Below are 24732 nucleotides of genomic sequence, written 5' to 3'. Positions count from 1 at the left end.
TGGTTTACCTATTTCAAACATGTATGCTTATGTAAAAAGAAAATATTATCATCAATATCGATTTAATTAGTTGAAAACATATGTATTGCAAAAGAAAAAAAAATATACATCTCCTTCCCAAATATGCCTAGCAACATGATCTGCATAGAGATGAAGTAAGGAGGTTCCAAATGGGCCTCATGGATAACTCTCTAATGGGCCAGCGGTTTTCTCCCGACCTTCAGGGATTTTAGGTCTGTTGCATCATTTGGGGACTCGTGGCCCCATGAAGTGGATGTTTGAGAGAGACGACTGCGAGAAGAAAAATCTAGGTGCTACGAATTTTATGGTTGCGAACCATCAAAAGAGTTACCATTAACCAGTCGCCTCGCGGTCCTAAGTGCGACCCTCTCACGTTCTACCGGCGTGGTTTGGAACACACGTCCCAACCTAACTCTGTCAGAGTTGTTTTCAGCGTTATTATCAGCCATTGCACATGCGTTACAAATCGACACATAGATAAAGAACATGTCAGTACAAATTCACAAAATCCACGACATCTGCCAAATTTTAGCTTGAGTCCAATTCAGAGATGCATATCCGAAAATAGCACTGAGAAAATTTATAGATGCATCTTCGAACAAACCTTCGATTTCTAGCCATGACAAAAACGCCATTGCTTCCTTAACCCTCTAAAAATGTGTTAATGCATGTTCCTGTAGGCTACCAATTTCGTTTACACTACTATCTAATGTATCTAAAACAACTAATGTGACTTAAACAATTAACTACAAATCAAATTGATGAGAAGGAAAAGGAGAAATTTGAATGTATGAGAATCTGGAAAGGAGGAGAAAGAGCTCCAGCGGTAGAAGTTTGAATGAATAAATGATATGCTTGAATGTATGAGAGCTCAACTGTTTTGTTTTGAGAAGTTTTAGAAAATGAAGAAGGAGAAAAAAGGAAGGTCCGACGCGAACACATGAAACAAAAGCGTCAAAAGATGCATCTCTAGACCATCCACTAATTTTTGAATAAATAGTATGTACGAAGTGTTGGTGCAAAGGTAGAATAAATGATGAATGGAAATATTCTATTAAGAGAATGACGGCTACAAAACATGATAAAAGTTACAATGATTGTCACCCTATTTATAAGCTAAAACTAGGGTTACTAGAATAGGATAAAATACTAAAATACCCTCTAACAAACTTAGGGGCTAAGAAAATAGTACAACTAATAAATATGAATTACTTCTAATACCATCCATTAATTCATATTCCATCAAAACTTGTAACACCAATTCCATCCCTTAATCTGAGAAATTGATCAGTCTTGATAGCTTTCGTCAGAACATCTACCAACTGTTTCTGAGTGTTGCAGTGTACAACTTCTAACACTCCCCTCTGAACTTGATGTCTCAGAAAATGATACTTGGTCTCAATGTGCTTGCTTCTCCCATGCAACACTGAGTTTCTGGCAAGATTGATTGCAGACTTGTTGTCAATCATCAGTTTCAGAGGTTTGTTTACTTTAATCTTCAGATCCTGCAATAGATTCAGAATCCACACAGCTTGGCATGCAGTAACAGCACCTGCAATGTATTCAGCTTCACAAGTTGACAACGCCACAACAGGTTGCTTCTTGGAACACCAAGAAATGGGACCTCCCAGAAATTTGAATAAGTACCCAGACATACTTCTTCTGTCAACTCTGTCTCCACACCAATCAGAATCTGAATAACTCAGAAGTTCTGACTCATCCTTTCTTCCAGAAGGAAATAATACTCCATACTTTAGAGTTCCCTTGATATACCTCAGAATCCTGACAACAACTTGGTAATGGGACCACTTAGGTTTACTCATGAACCTACTAACCATCCCAACTGAATAGCAAATATCAGGTCTGGTATTGCACAAATACCTTAGAGAACCAACCAACTGTTTGAAGGTTGTAGCGTCCACATCCTTTCCATCAGAGTCAGAATCCAATTTCTGATTTGTATCAGAAGGTGTGACAGCAATCTTACAATTCTTCAGATTAAATCTCTTCAGAAGTTCTAATTCATACTTGAGCTGATGCAAAATAATACCTTTCTCAGAGTATCTGAATTCCATCCCTAGAAAATATGTCATTTTGCCTAGATCAGTCATTTCGAATTCATTCATCAGAACTTTCTTGAACTTGGCTATCTCCTGTTCAGAACTTCCAGTCAGTAGTATATCATCAACATATAAACATACCAGAGTCATATTTCCTTCAGAAGTATGCTAAACATAGACACCGTACTCCATCTCACATTTCTGAAAACCTTGCTTCTTGAAAAATGAATCAATCTTCTGATTCCAAGCTCTGGGCGCTTGTTTCAATCCATATAGAGCTTTGTATAATCTGTACACCATCCCTTCTTGATTCTTTTTCACAAATCCAGGAGGTTGTGACATGTAAACTTCTTCTTCTAATGAACCGTTCAGAAATGCAGATTTTACATCTAAATGCATCAGAGGCCAATTCCTGTTAGCAGCTATTGCAATCACCATTCTGATTGTTTCATGTCTTGCTACAGGTGCAAACACTTCAGAGTAATCCAACCCAGGTTTCTGTAGAAATCCTCTGGCTACCAACCTTGCTTTATGTTTGCCAATTGAACCATCTGGCTTTAACTTCTGCTTGAAAACCCATCTGACGCTGATGGCTTTCTTGTCTTTTGGAAGTTCTGTCAGCTTCCAAGTCTTGTTTCTCTCTATAACATCAAGTTCTTCTTTCATGGCCTTTAGCCAGAGCTTCTGCTTAAGAGCCTCTTCTGTACTTATGGGTTCAGAGTCTACTAACATGACACACTGAATAACTTCTCCTTCAGAGTCTACTTCAGTGTCTTGCAGCATGTCAAATTCTGCATATCTTCTGGGGATGTTTCTGATTCTTTGTGGTCTCTGAACTTGTTCAGAGTCTTGAGCTTCAGAGTTTCTAGCTTCAGATGGTTGACTTCCTCCAGAGCTTTGACCATCTTCAGGGTCTGGCATATTTCCAGAGTCTGAATTGCCACCAGAATCTGGATTACCATCAGAGTCTGGGTCATCAAAGTCTGGATCATCAGAGTCACCTTCATCTTCTGAGTCTTCTCCAGAGTCAGAATCACTATCAGAATCAGAATCAACGTCAGAGTTTACTCCAACTTCAGAAGTTCTTAACTCTGACCTTTCTTCAGAAGTTCTAACATCAGAATCAGATTGAGACTTATCCCAATTCCAAACTTCTGATTCCTTCACAATCACATCTCTGCTGAATTCAATTTTATTGGTTTCTGAACAATAGAGCTTGTATGCACCTGTACTGTGGTACCCTATTAGAATCATCACTTTGCTTCTATCATCCAGCTTTTGTCTTCTGGCTTCTGGAACATGTTTATAGCAAACAGAACCAAACACCTTCAGATGACTAACACTTTGCTTATCTCCAGTCCACTTCTGTATTGGAACTATTTCCTTCAACTTCTTCGTAGGACATCGGTTGAGTACATACGTTGCAGTGGCAACAGCTTCTCCCCAGAGCTTCTGAGGAAGTTTCTTCTCCTTTAGCATGCTTCTCACCATATCAAGCAAAGTGCGGTTTCTTCTTTCAGCAAGACCATTGTGTTGAGGGGTATAAGGAGCAGTAACCTCATGCTCAATTCCATTCTCCTCACAGAACTTCTGGAACTCTTTGGAGTTATACTCACCTCCACCGTCAGTTCTAAGAATCTTCAACTTCTGGCCACTCTGATTCTCAGCCTTCATTCTGAACTTCTTGAATTCATCAAACACCTCGTGTTTAAACTTAATAAGGGATACCCATGTCATTCTTGTGAATTCATCAACAAATAACACAAAGTATTTATTCCCTCCAATCGATGCTACTGGAAATGGACCACACACATCAGAATGTACAACTCCCAAGGCATGTTTTGCTCTTGGAGCAGTTTCTGACGCAAATGGCAATCGTGGTTGTTTTCCTTCCATGCAAACTTTGCATGACTTTTCAGGCTTCTTAATTGCAGGAATTCCATATACCAACTTGTTTGAATTCAGATGTTTTAAGCTTCTGAAATTCAAATGACCAAATCTTCTGTGCCACAGCTCACTCTCCTTCTCAGCACTTGTTGCACTAAGACATTCTGAGTCTGCAGTTCTGACATTCACCTTGAATGTTCTATTCCTTCCCTGTTCTGACTCCATAATCAACTTCTGATTGCAGTTATACAACTTCAGAAGATTGTCCTTCATGGTAACTGAAAAACCTTTCTCAATTAATTGTCCCACACTCATCAGATTACTTCTGATGCCAGGTACATACCACACGTTCTGAATCAATGCTGTTTTCCCATTGTTCAGAATCACTCTGACATTTCCCATACCTTCTGCATTAAGATATTTGTCATCAGCACATCTGATCTTTGTCCTCTTTTCAGAGTCAAAGTCAACCAGCCATTTCTTGTTTCCAGTAAGATGATTTGAACAGCCAGTGTCCATATACCACCAGTCTATCAGATCCATGTCATCAGATTCAGAGGCCATCAATAGCACAGATTCGTCATCAGAACTTCTGGCTATATTTGCTTCTTCTGATTTTCTCTCCTTGTTTGACCAACAGTCTCTAGCAAAGTGACCAAACTTCTTACAACAGTAACATTGGATCTTCTTCTTGTCATACTTCTCTTTTCCCTTCTGAGCATTCTTTTGTCTATTAGAGGTTGAGCTTTCTGACTTCTGACCACCATCAGATCTTCTCCTGGCTTCTGACTGCTTCTGATACCTCCTATCAGAAGTTACTTTCAGAGCCTGCTGCTCTACTTCCCTTTCAGAAGTTCTCTCAGTCAAACGCAACTCTTGCGCTTCTAGACTGCTCTGCAGCTCTTCAATTCTCATGGTGCTCAGATCTTTGGAATGTTCTATTGCTACCACAATGTAATCAAATTGAGAGGTAAGGGATCTCAATACCTTCTCCATGATTGTTTCTTCAGAAAGAGTTTCTCCACACGCTTTCATCTCATTAGTGATCAGAATCACTCTGGAGATGTATTCAGAAACTTTCTCATTATTCTTCATGTTGAGATTCTCATATTGCTTTCTCAAGGACTGAAGCTTCACCTTCTTCACTGATGCGTCACCACCATAACATCTAACCAGTGTGTCCCACGCAGCCTTTGCTGTCGTTGAATCTGCAATCTTCTCAAACACATTTACATCAACACATTGATGAATGAAGAACAATGCTTTCTGATCCTTCTTCCTTACTTCCTTCTGCGCGTTTTTCTGTTCATCCGTCGCATCTGCTGCTACCGGAACATAATCATCAGTGACAAGATCTAGAACATCTTGAGCACAGAACAATACACGCATTTGGATCATCCAACGATTCCAGTTTTTACCGTTAAATACTGGAAGTTTGGTGTTCATGTTGCCGTTTCCGTTCATCTTTCTACCTTGCACAGTACACTCAGATTTCTCACAGTGTTTCCCAACCCACAGAATTAAAATTCTGATCAGATTTTGTTCAAGATTCAACACGAATCTAAGAATCAAAATCAAACACACAAGACCTCACGTTCACTCGTGTTTCCCGTGTTTCCCAATGAATCCGAACCGGAGCTCTAGATACCAATTGTTGGTGCAAAGGTAGAATAAATGATGAATGGAAATATTCTATTAAGAGAATGACGGCTACAAAACATGATAAAAGTTACAATGATTGTCACCCTATTTATAAGCTAAAACTAGGGTTACTAGAATAGGATAAAATACTAAAATACCCTCTAACAAACTTAGGGGCTAAGAAAATAGTACAACTAATAAATATGAATTACTTCTAATACGAAGATGCATCTTCGGACTTGCCTTTTGTGCATACAGAGATGCATCATCATATTAAATTTTGGCATAATAGGTGCACCCCATCAATTTTATTTGAAAATGGTTAAAAATAGGTGCGTTCTAAGATGCATCTCCAGACGTTATGGCCTTTTGTAAATTTTCACGGTGAAAGAGTAAACCCATATGTAAAAGTAATATGATATTCAAGTATATATAATTGAAGTAAAATTTTTGTAAGTTGGTATGAAATCGAGGTAAAATTTTGAAAGTATAAGTTGAATCGTGTGACTCAAAGTCATAAGAAAAGAAGGTTATAACTGTTAGTGTGGTTTGAATGTATTGAGCGAGCCAAGACTAAATTTAATTAGCTTATTTCATAATTTCATTTCATTGTCCTTCATTAAACTTTATACCATAGATTCAAATACACAAATAATTTTTTAAATAATACTAGTAAGAGACCGTCGTATGGGTCGCAATATATAGTATAATTATGATAAAAAATAAGTATGTTTACAAATAAATATAGTAGTGATTTTTTTAAAGAAATAGCACAATAATAAAAGATAAAATTTTCTAAAAAAGTTTATTCATTATTAATATGGAAATCTACTTTTAAAGAAATACCAGTTTAAAAACATCAATAAAAATATGTAGTTATTAGATTAATGATTGAAACTCAATTAAAAAAATATATATTTATAGTAAATTTATAAATTATAAAATTAAAAAAATTGAAAATTTAAGCGTGAAATGAATAAATGAATATGAAAAATGTGGGCCAATTTCTATACGGGTGGGATTGCAAGGCCCACGATATGAACTGGTTTAATGTATCTATCTATATAGAAATTTAGAGATTGTATTGAAAATATCGAGAATTTCTTATCCTATTCTATGGGGTGGAAAAACATCTTTTGAAAACTTTAAAATTCCCCTTAGATTTTGGAGATGCATCTTCGAACGCACCTTGTCTTAAATTAATATGTTAAATGATCTGAAAATGCATCTCTGTAATATTTTAAAACATGCACCATAGGGAGATCCAATCTGAAAGACATTTTACATGTTTACTGTTCTAGAGATGCATCTCCATTTATTTTACGGAGATACATCTCCGTAACATGTCATAACAATGCATGTTTTATTTTGTATATGTTTATTCAGATGAAAATTTATAAACGTTATGTACCATGTTTGCGACGATATTTAAACCATACAATCGATATGTAAAAAATGACAATAAATCGATATGTAAGAAATTTCAAAATCGAGCTTGCAGACGCCAACTTTATTAATTTACGATTTGCATAGTTTAACATGGCATGCTCGTTTTATTTTTTGACTAATTTTTCAGTCGCATTTTGATCAACTAATCGAAACCTGTCTGTTTTCTATAGGTTTATTTCACAGTAATAATTTTAATACATTCATTTTTATTTTTTGAGCATTTTAGCCCGATTTTTATTCATATTCAGTCATTTTATTTTTATTGTTTTGTCGAATTGATCAGAATAATGAAGTAAAATTTTTCATATTGACATTTTAATTTTATCATGGTTATTTTTAAAGATGTGATTTTTTATTTTTATTTAATTTGATTTAATTGGATTTTAATATTTTAAAACTTCTTGAAAGGGCTTTATAGGCATTTTAAATGTTCACAATTGTTATCCATGTCCACCTCTCTTGACCAATCAAAATCAAACAAAATAATAAATAAAAAAAAAATTAAATAAAAAGGAATTCAAGCCCCAATTAGATGGTCGACGTGGCACATAGGATCCCATTTTATTTTCAAATTCACGGTTTGGCTAACATGAAAAGGAAATAAGAAGCAATTGAAGAATATCTCCAACCTTCCGATAGATGAATGTCACACGGCCCATTAGTCCTCCCTCTCATTAAAAAAACGTCGATGCTGAAAGAAGAAAAAAATAATACTCTCTTTATCACATGAATAAGGTCCCTCTCTCATGCTAACAGACAAAAGAAAAAGAAAACAAGAGAAAACACTTGGTTCAATTTGAATTTTCTTCTTAAAGAACCTCTCCCCTTTTGATATAAAAATAGCAGAGCAACATATCACCTTCACTAAAAAAATAATACCTCCACCACCCTATTTGGCCGTCACCATCATCACCAAAATCTCACCCAACAACAACTCATTGCTCACCACAAAGTCACGTCTCTCCACTCTCATAAAGACTACACACATCAATGGAAAAAGAACAAAATGACATTCCTCTCTCATTTCTCTTTTTTCTGTAGAAAATAGTCTTCCTCCCTCCAATAAAAAACCAAAAGAACGTGAACACACCCTCTCCTCCTCAATTGCGTTCTCACATTTGTCCATCAAAACCATTCAAACCACCACGAATCTACTATTCACGTCGGCCAACCATGTTTCTCACCATACTTGCATCACGATCTAACACTACTCTGATAGCCGCGAGTGACACAACAAACTTCATTCACTAAGTTAACCTTCGACGAGTTCGTCCTTCCGCCCTCTTTTATCAACCACGCATTTCATCATACACTGATATACACCTTCGACTCCTCCACCTTCAACATTTCAAACCACATAAACAAAACCACCATTCACACGGCGAACTACCACACCTAAAAATTGATCCACCACCTCAAACCACCCTCCTCAAACCATTCTTCAACAAACTAACAACAACTCAGCCACGAAACACCAAAACAAGGAAACCGTGTTGCCAAGAGTGTGCGAGTCATTTTACGGTGGCTGCAAGGATGTTGTTCCTTTTGCGGCCATGCTACTGCCGTCGTGGTGATGTGTTGTTTTAAAGGTTTAGGTCGTGATGTTGCTGATTATATTTTTTTGACGTCATCGATTTTGTCAATAAGCATGTGGATTTTGTTGTGGCGCCGCTTCAATCTTTGTTTCCCTTTGCATAAATTTAGTTTATGTTTCTGTATGGTGTGCTGCGTTGCTATATGGTTTTCTTTTGTTTGGATAATAAACAATGAAGATTTTGTTATTTTACTGTAAAATGAAAATGTGCAAGTGGTTAGAGTTTATGTTTGAAATGGTCAACATGCTCCTTGAGTTTTTTCCTTTACATTATTTTTTCTTTGATTAAGAAAAAGAGAGATCAGATATGGGATGGAGCGATTCCCCCCGAGCTGCTAATTTCTATTTCATTTTGCTCCTTTATTATTATAATCTTTATTTATTATTTTTATTTTAATATAATTTCAAGTTAGGATTAGTGATTTGTATGAGTTCCGGGCCCAAAGTATATTTTGATGTGCACCCCTTTTTATACTTTTATTATTATTATTTAGTTTAATTATTGAATTAGTATTTATTTTTTATCTAATTTGTTTCTAATTAATTAATTGTTTTCTAATCTTAAGTGAATTATTTAATTAATCGTTTAACCAATTTCATGTGTTTAATCGATTATTAAGATGATTCGTATTCGTATCCTCACATGTAAATAATTATACTAACATTAAGTGTAATTTCAATTCAATTTCACTAACCTTACTAATTTCATTTTCTAATCACTTTTAAATTAAATTTCAAAAATTAATTTTCGCCATTAATTCAAAATATTTTCAAATCAAATCATTTTTCAAACCAATGTGAATCAAACCTAGCATTCCAGCATAACCCTCAAATAATTGGTCCCGAGGCACACGTCTTGGGTTAACCGTTCATTTTTTCTTTCGTTCATGAAACACTTAATAGATTTGAACTAAAAAGGACCGTTGAAATCTAGCATTCTAGTGTAACCCTTTAACAAGACATTCATCTTGTCCTTATTAAGCGTTCGTTGTCTATTAAACATTTTTCTTAAATAAACTTAGAATGAAAAAGGACCGTTGGAATCTAACATTTCGGTGGAACCCCGAATATTTGATCCCGAGGCTTATGTCTTTTCCTCATCAAACATTCGCCATTCACCTAAAACACATTTAACCAATCCAACTCTTTTTTCTGACCGCCGTGCGATCCTTAAAAATCTTTTTCAAAATGAAGGGTATTTTGTCTCGAGACGACGCAACACAATGCTTCGTCCGAAATCGCGTGAGTTGAGATAAGTGATATTTTCCCGTGAATTTTGATATCTAGAAATTCATTCAATGTGATGCAAACATCCGCTACTCACCTGTTTTGGGTAAGTATTGTTTTACGTCGATTGACACAAAATAATTTTCGCTAAAATCGACCAACCAATAAACATTTTTTATCCAGAACTACGTATGTCTTGAATTCTCCATTGTACCCGGAGATAGACCCATAATCTTGTCAGACACATTAATAAAAAAACTTTTTCCGACCCCTTTCTTTTTCTCTTTCCTTTTTAATAATTCGAAGAAAACAAATGACATAAGCTAACATTCAAATTACATGTTTAACTAAAAGGTTCCCGTTGAGTAAAGCGGATGTGAGGGGTGCTAATGGGGCCGTTTGTTTTGGCTTTTTTTTAAATGATTTTTATAGTGTTACACATTTTAGTGTAAAAAAAAATTACAAAGAAACTTTTCATAAAAGTTTCAAATGAAAATTTGGTTTGAATAGTTATTCTTAAAATGTTATTTTAGATATTTCATCATTTTATCGAAACTTTTTTTGGATATCAAAATTTCAAAAAATCACTTAATTTTGAAACTATTTCAAATAATTTTTCATAAAAATCATTTTTAAGATACAATTTTTTGAAAAAATTTTGATTTTGATTTTGTTTTGATCTTCAATAATGTATATTTATGTTATAGAATGAACAATTCAATCTTTTAATTTATAAAAAATAAATTAAAAAAAACTTGTAATATTTTGAAAACATTTTTGTAGAATCCATTTTCAAAAATACAAAGAAAAAATCCATTTTTTTAAAGCTAAAACAAACTGGTCAAATATCTCTACCTTACGTAATCGACTACCGAATCCAAATATGGTTGTGACGATCATGTTCTTTTCAAAAAGTTTTGTCGATATTTTTCTTTTTTTTATTGAACTAAATAAAGTTCGGTGACGTCTCTGTTTAAATATTTTTTCCGTGAGCGTGTGATACGCTTCGCGATGGATCGTATTTTTCGTAGTATGACAAATTAAAATGATGGATTTTGATTAAATATCAATTGTTATCTATTTTTAATGTATTGGAAACTAAAAAAACAAAGATGGTGCGTTGGAAAAAAATTATAAAAAAAGTAAAAAAGAATTAAAAAATTAAGAAAGTAGTTGTGATGAAAATGACGATTAGAAATATAAAAAAGTTGTTTAAGTAGTTCTAATCAAAATTATTAAGTAATTACGGTGGATATCAATTTTCTTATTTTAAAATGGTTGAGCAAACTATTTTTTCTTATAAAAATAAAATTTGAATTGTCCTTTAAATCAGTTAAGTTGATAATTATGCAAAAAATATTAAATAAATTTAAATAGTAAATTCTACCTACTAATATCATAAGTCTTTCACACAACTATCTAACTTCGTATCCCTTCATATATTTATTTAATTATTATAAGCAAAACATATTTTTCTTTAGATATTTCTAGTTTAAGTTTTATGGCTTCGCCCCTGCAAACAATAGATAGGCAAGCTAACAAAAACTAAATTGCAAATTTTGTTTCTGAGTTTATTGGGCATTATCAATTTAATCAGTTCTTGAAATTAGTAATTTTAAAATTCTTATTAAACGATTTAAAATAGTTTGTCATTTTAAAAAATTGATAATTATTTTATTTAATTCTAATATGCTTTTATCAAGATCTCGAGTTTAAATCTCGCAAGATGCTAACCGTTCATACATGTGAAATTAATATTGTATTAGTGAGTAGCAAAATCAAAAATCAAATTGGTAAAAAAAGCACCATCTGGGTTTCTGCTAAGAGATGCTTACTGTTGTTAGCAATTGAAAGAGTATATTTTTTGAATTGCCTACTTACTACTTTGTCAACATCACAGATTTAAATACGGAAAATTTTATTCCCCTTTCATTCACGTGTATATATGTGTATTCATCAAGAGGTAGCAGGAGTATATTTAATGCTGTGGTATTACCCATTCTCACATGTCGTACATAACATTATATATATACTACCAATTAAATTTATATTATATTTGATTCCAAAGTATATAAACCAAACATAAAGGCTCACTGTGTATTGTCATTGTCGCCATAAGTATATTCGAATGCTTTTTATATATATATATATATATATATATATATATATATATATATATATATATATATATATATATATATATATATATGGAAGAAAGGCATGTGTTAACAATTGAATGTGCATCTAGGCAAAAATACATATAAAGCATTTCTTTTACAAATATATAAGCAATCATTCACTGGAAATTTTACTCAACATGATACATATGTAGATTCTAATGAATTTAGTTAAAAAAAAATTGAATTTCAATCTATAAATGACTTTTGATAAATTATATTAAAAAGATTAATACAAATCAATCTTTTTCTCCCTACATTTAAATGCACATGCAAATAGACACGATAACGAGACGGAGCGGGGGAGGGGCGACTTTAAGAATATCCATACCTGTCACTGTCTTCTGGATCCAAACGTGTCCCCGTCCTTAAATTCGGTTGGGGCTAATAATTGATCCCTTGCTCCCGATCCGATCGAGGAACGAATTTCCTCGCATCTGCCCCGCTCCTATCCGCATAAATTGTTTTTTTAAATATATATTTTTCAATAAAGATCAATAATTTAATTAAATAATTGATTATTTTAAAAATAATCATAATAGTTGATCATTTTTATTAAATTTTTATTTTTAAAAAATAAATAATAATTATAATAAATATGATTTTGTAATAAAAAGAAGTATAAATGATTATATAATTAATAAAAGTAAAATAAATTAATTAATTTTAATAGACGGGTGCAGGCTAGGGGTGGGTGCAGGGCGGGTACTAGCATCCCCCGCGTCCATAAATAAAAATCGGGTTTTTTCCGACCCTGCCCCAATTATATCGGGTTTTCACCGTTAATTTTGGGGCGGGGACGAATTTATTTGCCATGCCTAGCTGCATGTTTTTTTTAATATGAATGAATATGTTTGATTTCTTAAACCGAGTTCTTGAATGAATATTAAGAGAAACTTAGGGTGAAGAACCCTAAGGTAAGTCTCAGGAGATTAGATATATGATTAAGAGAATTTTTAATCCAAGAGATTTAGAATAATTCTGATCAAGAGAGGAACTCCTTCAAATTTGTAGAGATACACTAAATAGAATGACACAATACAACTATCGAGACGTCATAATTGGCCTTTACGACCTTGTTAGCTGGGGATTTCGACAGACAGTTAAAAGGTCTTTGGAAATATTAAGTTTTGAGAATAAGCAAGAAATGACTGTAGCGAAGCTGTTTTAATTCTCTTTGTGGGTAAGCAATTATTTGCTGTCGAAGCCTGGAACTTAGAAGATTTTTGGGTTATCATAAAGTTTTCTTCGACATAGGTGTTTACAGAGTCGAGACTTCAAGCGGAAGTATTTGAAATTTAAAACAGAGTCGTTTCGTCAGGTCAACACGTGGAAACATCTAAGATATGCAACGCTTGGGAACGGCGAACGTGGCCGTCATACATGTAAAGGCCGTTAGGGTCGAATTACTATAAATAGGGATTTTAGTTTTAGATTCAAGGGGGTTCAAACAGATATACAGAAATTCACAAAATACACTCGAAGTACCGGAGCGAGAGAAAAGAGTTTTACGCTGAAAATGTATGTATGAAGAACACCATAAGTTTCGTTCATGTTATATATTTTCATACCAATTGTTTAAATCAAAGTATTTTACTGCCTTTTATCTGTCGAATTGCCCTTACTTTTCAGTAGTTTATCATTACTTTTCATTTCTGCATTTACATTCCGCCAGAATCTTCATTTCCAGTACTTACTTAAAACATAGAGCATTTACTTTGAATCATTTATCTTTACCTTTCCTAAGCCTTTTCACTATCTTTAAACCTTTTAATACCAAGTTATCGTCATTTACTTTGTTCATAAAGTCATAAGTTTCACTTAGAATTGTTGTCTAAACACTTTTTGTCATTCACAAATTAGAAACAAACGTAACTATGAGTCAAATCACAGTAATAACAATTCTTAAGACACATGTCCTAGGATCAATCTAGTCGATCCTGCGAGTTACCAAAAATATACAAATTTGGAAGACTAGCGGTTGTTTATCAGAAATCACTGGTAAACAAATTGGCACACCCGGTGGGACCGTGTCAAAAGGATTGTTGATTACAACAGTTGTTTTATCCACAAAATTGTCGTTATTCTTTTGGTTTAAAATTTAGTGTTGTATGATCCTTAGAAGTGGCAGGATAGCCAATAATTCACAACCTATAACCAACAGAAAAACGCAAAAAAGATGGTTAATACAACCAGTCAAGGGGAACAATCCTCCCCTCGGGGAACGGGCACAATCGAAGCAAATTCGATTAATGTATCCACTGAAATCCCTAATGCACAGGCCATACCAACGACTGGATCCATGGCCTTGCATAATTCGACAGTAATGCCTATCATATCAGGCGCGGCAGATATGCCTGCAGTTTCAACCCCTAGGCCACCAGGATTCGAAAACTTTAGGCCTGTGAGAGATTACCCTTATGGAATGCCATCAACTGCCATGGCAGGGCTTCAAAACAATTCTTCCATATATACTCAACCACATAATACGGTTATTTCGCCAATCCAAAATTCTGGATCCGGCATGAACCATATAGGTCGAAATAACCAATCACAAGGAATCCCCACCCTACTACCTACCCTTACAAAGAATAATCAGGCAGCCTTTAGACAACAAATGGATGCCAGTAACCATGATATGGTAGGAGTTCTGGCCAGAGAAATGAATACCATTTTCTCTCCGTTAATGCAGAATGTGAATAGGACTAATACCGACAACGCCCAAACATACCAACAATTGTCAGCACAGATGGGACGCATAGTAGATTTTCTAGACGCCCCACAACCTGCTGTTCGACGCAGGCCAAACCAGGTTATAATCTAGGGCGAAGAACCAACGATAGATCAGGTTCGACCACAAAGGCAAGCCCCTGACGAAAGAGTTATGGGGGCAAGATTGGAACAACAACCAATTCGACGGGAAGTCCCTGAAGAACAACCTAGGAGAGTGATAATGGTTAACAGAGACCAGGACGCAGACGAAGTAATTCATAGGGTTAGGCGGGAAAATATGATGGAAAATGACCTAACCAGTATGATAGAGAGAATCATGGCCAAGAATGGTCTAAACACAGGACTTCGACGGCCAAACTATTCTTCTCCTCTGTCAGAGTATGTCCTGTAAACAGAATTACCAAGGGGTTGTAAAATCCCTAAGTTCACCAAATTCTCAGGGGATACTAGTGAATCCACTATAGAGCATATAGCCAGATACATGACTGAGGCAGGGGATTTGGCGAACAGTGAGAACTTGAGGATGAAATATTTCCCCAGTTCTTTAACAAAGAACACCTTCACGTGGTTTACGACTTTACCACCAAATTTCATAGATGCTTGGCCCCAGTTAGAAAGATTGTTTCATGAACAATTCTATATGGGCCAAACTAAGATAAGTCTTAAGGAACTAGCCAGCATCAAGAGAAAATTCACCGAACCTATAGATGATTATCTGAATAGGTTCCGCTTGTTAAAATCTAGATGCTTTACAATAGTACCTGAACACGAGTTGGTCGAAATGGCCGCTGGAGGTCTGGACTATTCCATCAGGAAAAAGTTAGACACCCAGCATCTAAGAGACATGGCCCAATTAGAAGATAGGGTTCGACGGTCGAACGCTTAAAATCTGAAAAGGCCAGAGCAAATAAGAATTATAAGAAAAAGAGGGTTGCTTATGTCGAATTCAAAGACGAAGAGTCTAAAATTGCTGAAGACCCCTATGGTCTTGAGGAATTCGAAGTAGATTTGGCAGAATTAAAAGAAGCACCACCCTACGCCTGCAAATTACTTACACCTTCGAATGGCAGAAATACTGTCGAAACTGAAAAGAACGATAGGTTTCCCAAAAAGACTTACACATTTGATCTCACCAAATGTGATGAGATCTTCGATCTATTAGTAAAAGATGGCCAAATGATAGTGCCTCCTAATACCAAGATTCCTCCGTTAGAACAGCAAAAGAAACGAGGTTTCTGTAAGTATCACAGTTTTTTAGGCCATAAAACTTCACAATGATTTCTTTTCAGGGATCTTATTCAGAACGCAATCAGAGATGGCCGCCTCAAGTTCGCTGACAAAGGAAAAAACCAGATGAAAATTGATATTGATCCCCTTAACGTTGCTGAGACCAACTATGCTGAACCTGTCGAAATCAACATGGTTGACGTAAGGGAAGTGGAAGCTATAGAAACAGCAGGAACTTAAGACTACACGCTGAATGGAAAGCAGGCTACTGATGGCCTAAGTAAAGACGTTTCCTTTGGAGCCTCTGTCAAAAGAAAACAGGTTGCTAACGTCGAACCAAGGACCACTGAAGGTCTTAGAGGGAAAACAACCGAGGCTACTAAGGGCCTAAGAAAGAAGTTCGAAGCAATTTCAATCACTGATGGCGCTAGTCTGGGCGTCAACATGGTAGACCTGAAGCAAATTCCCCCAGAAATGGAGGAAGTGGAGGAATGTTTGAAGATGGAGCAAGAAGGGATGAAGTTTGGCTATCCTAAAGCCAACGAAAGCCTACGTGAGTATCTATGGAGATGTCACAAAAAGAATGCTGACATGTTGTTGTGCCCTAGATGCAGGATCAGGATATCTCAAAGGGTGGTTGAGGATTACGAGAGATGGCAACGAACAAAGACCGAGAGAAACTGGAGGAAAGAAAGCCAATTGTAGAAGGTGTACCCCACACCAGGAGAAAGCCTTCTGGGTTTCATTGTGCGCTGCTACAAATATGAAACAGAATGTTTGATGTGTCCCAGGTGTGGGGCAGTGTACAATAGAGAATTAGCCGAAGCATTCGAAAGAATCCCATATGACCAAGGTTGGGACGGACATGGAGGAAATCCAAACATGTATAGCTTCGACAAGAGGGGAGCACCTAGGAGACCAGATAGCCCTCACCCAAGGGCGAAGAGAGTCATGTTTAAATTTCCAGCAGAAGTCCCTGAGGACAAGTGGACTCAGGCGGGACCAAAGAAAGGAAAATGGAGGAGTTTCGAAGATGGAGGAAGAACCTCGTGGGCGTACAGAAAACAATTTCAGGCGTCTAAAAGAGAGGCTGTCAGGTTAGAAAATTACAAAGGAAAGAACCCTATGTCGAGATCCCAATGGAGAAGGCATCAAAGGATGAGGAAAGCAGAAAGAGAAATGAATCAAAGAGAAATTGGAGAATCCAGCAGCGTCAAGAATCCCCCAAATATCATGGATTCGACCAAACCACCCGTAGGAAGAAAGTTATTTCCAGATGAAAACATAACTCAGAAGGTTCAGAAGGAACGAGCGAAAGAAGAGGAAATGCTCATAGATGATTTCGAGTCCGATGGAGTGTCTTCCGTGAATATGAATTGTAACGTGGTCTTAGTCTTGTCGTACGAGTATAACCAGGAAACAGAGGTCGAAGATAATGAGGAAGCGGACGCTGCGGAGATGGCGAAGCATCAACCAGTGTGTTATTATTTTCTAAACAGTGGTGCTGTCGAAGAACAAAACGCTATGTTCGAAAGGCCACACCAGGGGATGCAGAGTCACCTCAAACCCCTATACATTAGGGCCAAAGTTGGACAAGTGGGAGTGAATAAAGTCTTGGTGGACGGGGGAGCAGCCGTTAATTTGATGCCCCAATTCATGTTGAAAAAGATAGGGATGTTCGACACTGACGTCAAACCTCACAACATGGTACTGTCAAATTATGAAGGAAAGATAGGACAGACGCTGGGCGTCATACAAGTGGACTTAACTGTTGGGTCAATCACAAGACCAACGATGTTTATGGTAATACCTGCAAAAGCAAATTACAACTTACTAATGGGGAGAGAGTGTATACATGAAATAGGAGCGGTCCCTTCGACTATGCATCAAAGAATATCTATCTGGAGAGAAGATGGCGTGGTAGAGAATGTCGAAGCCGACCAAAGTTACTTCAGGGCAGAAGTAAACCATGTGGACAAGAGAAACTTCGACAGAAATTTGGCACACATAGGACCGTGTTACCCAGCGGAAGAAGGCTACGCCCCAAATAAAAATGCCTTGTACTTTTTGACTCTCCACCCAAATGGCTTCCAGTGGAATAGAGAGATTATGGGAGACCCAGAAATAGGAGAATCATCTGAGATACGGCCAACAGGCTGGGATGAAGACCTGTACTATGACTGAGTCTTCTTTCTTCGAAAAGATTTCGGCCTACATGGCTGAGAACAAAAGACAAGCGGCTCTCGAAGCCGAGATAACAAACATGGCTAACAAAGCCATATATAGTGAAATCTGTAATACAGGACCAGAGGAATTCTTTGAACCAAAACCCCCTGACGAACAAGTACCTGTGGAACCAGAAGAACAGAGGTTGGACGCCATCTACGATGAAGAGCCTCTGGGATTTGAAAAAGATCCAGTAACGTCAAGTGCAAAGATGTTAGCACAAGATCCTCTCGAAGAGATTGATCTCGGAGATGGAAGTGCAAAAAGAATTACCTACATCAACGCTAAACTGGACCCCAAGTGGAAAGTGAGAGTGATTGAATTACTAAGGAAGAACAAAGATTGCTTCGCTTGGGATTACGACGACATGCCTGGTTTGAAGAGGGAACTGGTCGAATTAAAGCTGCCTATAAAGGATGGCAAGAAGCCCATCAAGCAGACTCCAAGAAGATTCGCACCAGAAAACCTCACAAAGATAAAAAAAGAGGTCGAAAGACTTCTTCGTTGCAACTTCATCAGGACCACAAGGTATGTCGATTGGATTGCTAATATTTTCCCTGTTATCAAGAAAAATGGCTCTTTGCGAGTATGTATAGATTTTCGTGATCTAAATGCAGCAACCCCTAAGGATGAGTATCCAATGCTTGTGGCAGAGATGTTGGTTGACTCAGCCGTAGGCTATGAGTATCTCAGCATGCTTGATGGATATTCTGGCTATAACCAGATTTTCATCGCTGAAGAAGATGTTTCTAAAACAACTTTTCGATGTCCAGGGGCAATAGGCACTTATGAATGGATAGTCATGCCTTTTGGCCTAAAAAACGCTGGGGCAACATACCAGCGAGCAATGAATTATATATTTCATGATTATATAGAGACATTCATGCAAGTATACATAGATGACATTGTGATAAAATCTACGTCAGATGAAGACCATCTATCCCATCTCAGCCAATCATTCGAAAGAATGAGAAAACATGGCTTAAAAATGAATCCTCTTAAGTGTGCATTCTTTGTGCAGGCTGGAGATTTCCTGGGCTTTGTGGTCCATGTAGCGGGGTATTCGTTACCATTAGAGATATTGACTAAATCCAAGGTAAACCATACAAGTCGAGTCGCCACCACACTTCTATTTATCCAAAGGAATGGTTAGAAAGAGAACAAAAACATAAAAGTTTTATCGAATCAAAAACTAGTAAAAATGTCAGAGATCTGGGTAAGGGGGTTGGTTATGAAATGGGAAGGTTTTAAGCACCCAAAACATCCTAGGTACTCCTAGGGAGCCCTTTTCATAAGTGTTGTTCTAGTCTAAGGGGTGTAGGTATATCTAAAGTACTATTTACTAAAAGGAAGGTTAAAGGAAAATGACTCGCAAGGATGTCGTATCCACTGCCTACGTATCTCATCTGAGTACGAGAATCAGAGTCTTCGTAGCTCGGCTACCTATGGGTTAAAGAGAAGTGTGCTCGGTAAGACGTCGCTTCTTATGCCTACGTATCTCATCTGGAATGAGAATCAGAGCAAAACGTAGTTCGGCTAACTAGGGGTTAAGGATTTCCATCTGAACATGGACTTAAAAAAGAGGACACCAGCTGTGTCAAAGGAGTGTGGACAGTGTGTTCAACGTCCTAGCAGTAGGTGTCGCAGCTCGCTGAATCGAGTCTTAGGCAGTTACCTCTTTGCAATAGAACGGACTGACATGCCACAAGATCGGAGGCGCACGGAAGGTCTAAAAGTGGGGAAGCTCTGCTCTAGAGTTGTCATGCAATATGGACCTATGTGCTAGGATTTACAAAGGGGAACATCTACCTAATGTTAGCATGCAAAGAATAAGGGAATTCTACCTATGTTATCACACAAAGGGTTCTACCTAATGGGTGCTACCTAAACGGAACAAGAGTCGACGAATGGAGCTCGAAGAGGAGTTACGGATAAGGGTAGATGGAGATGTCGGAGGCAATCGACTTACAGGTAGATGGCGATGCCTGAGGCAATTGAATTACAAGAGGATGGATGAATGCGTGCTGGTTCTGTTAAGTTTTGAAAATGATTACTCGACGTTGGATCGAGCTTTTGAGCTTATTTTGAAATGGTTATCGGATGTTCGCTTTAATTCTTGTATTAACAGGTGACTAAAGAAATAAAGAAATAAATATTATACACTTTATGGGAGAGGGGTACATTTGTTATGAATGGGGATTGTTCATGGCAAACAAACAATAAGAATATATGCCTCATACATCATACAAGTAGGCAACAGTTATCAATCAGACCGGATAAATAAACAATATATAATCAAACCAAATAATTAAATAATGGAGCATTTAAACAATGCATGGGAGTATGAACATGTTAAATAATCAAGCAATAGAAAGCATGAATGAGAGAAACAAGTATAAAAGATAACAGATGAATCAAACAGATGAAAATATGCACACGAAGAGTCCACTGAATAATTTAATCAGGAAATGAGGTAAGGACCAAATAAAATCAAGCTAAAAGGCCTCTAATACATGGCATATGATATGAACAAGGGAGGATCAAAAGATCTCTTCAATTGCCATAAGCAATCCCTAAGTCAAACATCGATCATAAAGAAGTCAACTAAAAATTCAAGTCAACTTAAAAAATAACAAATAAATAGCAAATTAATCAAGAAAATCATGAAAAATTAAACTAAATAAGGTGGGGTCAGGACATCATCATCCCCCAAAAAGATTTTAAAAATAATGAAAATTGGCACGTGAATTAATTAAAACAAAACATAGGTCAAACAAAAAGTCAATTAATAAGACTAGGTTAGAAATAAATCAAGAATAAATAGTAAATTAATGAAGAAAATTATGAAAGATTAAACTAAATAAGGTGGGGTCGGGACATCATCATCCCCCAAAAAGATTTTAAAAATAATGAAAATTGACACGTGAATTAATTAAAACAAAACATAGGTCAAATCAAAAGTCAATTAATAAGACTAGGTTAGAAATAAATCAAGAATAAATAGTAAATTAATCAAGAAAATTATGAAAAATTAAACTAAATAAGAAGGGGTCAGGACATCATCATCCCCTAAAAAGATTTTAAAAATAATGAAAATTGGCACTTGAATTAATTAAAATGAAACAGAAGTCAAATTAAAAGTCAACCAACCAAACTGGGTCAAAAATAAATCCAAAATAAATTGAAAATGTGAAATAAAATTCCAAGAATAAATGATTAAAATAAAATATTAAAATAAAATGGACTATTTAGAATAAATGATTAAAATAAAATATTAATATTAAAAAAATACGAAAATAAAAATTATATAAAATTAAATAAAACGTTAAGAAAAGTGAAAAATATTTTTGGGTAATTTTATGGACGAAGAAAATATTTTAAATAAGAAAAAGAAATATGAAAATGGAAGGATTAATGGTGATGAACATGGTAAGCAAGCGTAGATATATCAAAACATGGTCATGGAAGAGATGATTACCTAATGGAAAATAGAAGTGGAATGGAATCTGATATGTGATGAAGCTTTGCCTCCTTGCCACGAAATTCTAATGCTCCTTTAGGGTTAGGGTTTCAGCTTCTTAAATAGAGTGGATTAGGTGTTCTCATGGGCTTTTTAATAAGTGATTTATCCATAAGAATAAAAGTGTGAAGTGAGGTGTAAAATGTTGTTATTTTGGGCCAAACTTAAGTGAATGGATGTCCAATGCATGGCCAAAAGAGGTAAAAAACGTGACTGGTTTGTGCAGCATTCTTAGAAAATCTGATTGGGCCAGCCAGACCCAAAATCTGCCTAGAAAATCAAGTCATGATGCCCACTTTAAATGAATGTATCTCTCAAACCATGGATCCAAATGAGATGATTCCAAAAGGATGTGAAAGAGGACATGGCAAGGTACAATTGTTGTGAATAAAGTATTTTCAAATAATTCCTTGAAGTGCAAGAAAACTAGCCAAGAAGTCTTGACAAATTTTGAAGATTTTGGACTTAGAATTTTTTCTAAGTGTCCTAAAAAAATGTCTCACTTTGACTAAGCATAACTTTCTCAATTCTAATCTAAATGGAGCAAACTTTATATCTCTAGAAAGCTTGGAACAAGAGGAACAACTTTCATGTTGTAGAAAGTTTAAAATGGAGCTTTTATCTTAATGCAAAATGGGCTTAAAGTGAGTGCAACGATCATGAAAACTTGCCCTAAATGGAAAGTCAACCATTTCCAAATTAAGTAACTTTTCCAATTCTTGATTAAATGATGAATCCATGATCCAACCTTGATCAAATTTCACTTGTAGGATCCCCTAGGCATGGATTTTGAGATTCCACTCTCAAAATGTCAGGAGTTGACTTTTCTGGCCCCACAGTTGACTTTTCCCAAACTGTTTGATTCCCGATTCCATTGAGCAATTGAAGCACTTCTAGCTCAAATAAAGAGCTGATTTTTTTGTATGTAGACCCTTGTGGACATATGGAGGGCCATGGAAAAGAGTTTCACCCAAAGAATCAGAAATAAATTGATATGATACCAAACCCTAGTTTTAGGGCAAAATTTTCAGGAAGTGATTGCACTGATTGCCAATGGGTCTTTCTGAGATAATTGTGAATCTTCCTAGGCCAAGATGCCTCTCTAATCATGACCTGGATGAGCTCCTCTACTTCCAACCAAACATTGCCTGTTACAGGTAGCCATGAAACCCTAATTTCTGATTAAATCCAGATGAACACTCTGATAGCTTTGAATCCTTCATTGATGAACTGAGGAGCATAATAAGATACTTGGACCCCCCTGAGACCCTTGAGACTTGTATACGTAGAAAATGAAGTCCAATTCTCAATCTTGCTTTGTGTGGGCTCCTTCTGTTAAGGAGTGATCGATCAAAACCTGATCTCCATGTCACTAATGCAGTATGCAATGAGTATGACATAATATGATGCTAATGAAGTGTAAAACATAATCCCATGCTTCCAAGAAAAATGAAGGGTAAATTTTGGGGTATTACAGCTGCCCCTATTCAATCAACTGGAAACCCGAAAGGAAGATAGCAACAGCTTTCGCACTTTCGAGTTATCAAGTGATTGAATACGATAAAAGCCCGAAAGTTTACACTGAAGTGAAAAGTGAAGTAACAATGCCTGTCAGAATCGGCCAAGAGGTGGTCTTGAAAAAGAATCCGTCTGGTACGGTGAGAGTCGGTCTGAACACCGAAACAAGGAATGTTAGCCTAAATACCAAAATAAATGGTAACACAGAAATAACCATGGCCTGAATGCCGCTCATCAATCTGAATACTAGAAATGACTTCGATCTGAGCATCAGACGATACTTGATTATCAAACATCGGTATGAACACCGGGAAACTGGCCTGAGTGCCACTTCGGTCTGAATACCGGAAAACTGGCCTGAATGCCACAAGTTGCATCGACCTGAATGTCGGAAACTTCTTCGATCTGAACATCGAAAAACTGGCCTGAATGCCACCTCGGTCTGAATACCGGAAACTTGGCCTGAATGCCACAAGTTGCATCGACCTTAATGTCGGAAACTTCTTCGATCTGAACATCAGAAAACTGGCCTGAATGCCACTTCGGTCTGAATACCGGAAACTTGGCCTGAATGCCACAAGTTGCATCGACCTGAATGTCAGAAACTTCTTCGATCTGAACATCGGAAAACTGGCCTGAATGCCACTTCGGTCTGAATACCGGAAACTTAGCCTGAATGCCACAAGTTGCATCGACCTGAATGTCGGAAACTTCTTCGATCTGAACATCGGAAAACTGGCCTGAATGCCACTTCGGTCTGAATACCGGAAACTTTCATGCCTGTCTGCATCGGCAGAAATAGGGAAAATGATAATTGAGGCAGCGCGTGGGCCAACGACCCCTGCTGGGAATAATAAAGATAAGTCATGAACAATCTTCAGTATGAGTACTGGAAACAACTTCTGGCTTATCACTTGGGATACCGAGAATGCCTTATGCTTTACATGCGTATGCTTGAATTTTTCAATGGCGTAATGCTCCATGAAAATGGAAATGCTACACAATTTGGGAGGATGCAATGCAATATGATTCTACATGCAGGGATGCGAAATGCTTGATTAGAGAGAAAGCTAAGCTGAGGCAAGGAATTCTGCTGGGGAAATGATCACCATCTTCTGGACCCTGGCAAGGCTGTTGGAGATGCACAGCACAAAGAACTCTATGGGGAAATGACCCGCCACACAGTGTTTTGGCAAATAACAAAATACCGAGGCTCTGACTGGGGAGAGAATGACACTAAAAACTTGCTGCTGAGGAAAGCGACAGTGGTTCTGGTAACCATAATCTGCGAGAGAGACGACTCAGCAGGGGAAGCAAACACCGATACGGTACCGAGATTCTGCTTCAAGGAAAGAGACCATGGGTCTAGCGTCGAGATCATCGATCTGGCATCGAACTCTGAGGAGCAGCCGCTTCTGCTGGGAAGATACAGTCTGGCACTGTCAACTCCGC

General features: G+C 36.8%; 1 protein-coding gene across 1 annotated transcript; it reads left to right on the top strand.

Moving 5' to 3' along the window:
• Positions 1–14940: 14940 nt before the first annotated feature.
• On the top strand, positions 14941–16256 carry LOC127104207 (uncharacterized). The gene is made up of 4 exons (XM_051041407.1): positions 14941–15088; positions 15185–15583; positions 15742–15997; positions 16079–16256. Exons 1-4 carry the CDS (start codon positions 14941–14943, stop codon positions 16254–16256), a joined length of 981 nt encoding a protein of 326 aa, XP_050897364.1.
• The last annotated feature ends 8476 nt before the right edge of the window (positions 16257–24732 follow it).

The sequence above is a fragment of the Lathyrus oleraceus genome, chromosome 7 (genome assembly GCF_024323335.1).
Source record: "Lathyrus oleraceus cultivar Zhongwan6 chromosome 7, CAAS_Psat_ZW6_1.0, whole genome shotgun sequence".
NCBI lineage: Eukaryota > Viridiplantae > Streptophyta > Magnoliopsida > Fabales > Fabaceae > Lathyrus > Lathyrus oleraceus.
The sequence above is the reverse complement of the archived record's forward strand: the minus strand, read 5'-3'. Positions and strand labels throughout refer to the sequence as shown.

What these genes read in the sequence shown, in the direction of transcription:
- LOC127104207 (XM_051041407.1), top strand. Translation starts at nt 14,941, where the DNA reads ATGGGGGCAAGATTGGAACAACAACCAATTCGACGGGAAGTCCCTGAA. An exon ending in GATGGAAAATGACCTAACCA is followed by an intron (nt 15,089 to 15,184) that starts GTATGATAGAGA and finishes TCCTGTAAACAG; the next exon opens with AATTACCAAGGGGTTGTAAA. An exon ending in CCTAATACCAAGATTCCTCC is followed by an intron (nt 15,998 to 16,078) that starts GTTAGAACAGCA and finishes ATTTCTTTTCAG; the next exon opens with GGATCTTATTCAGAACGCAA.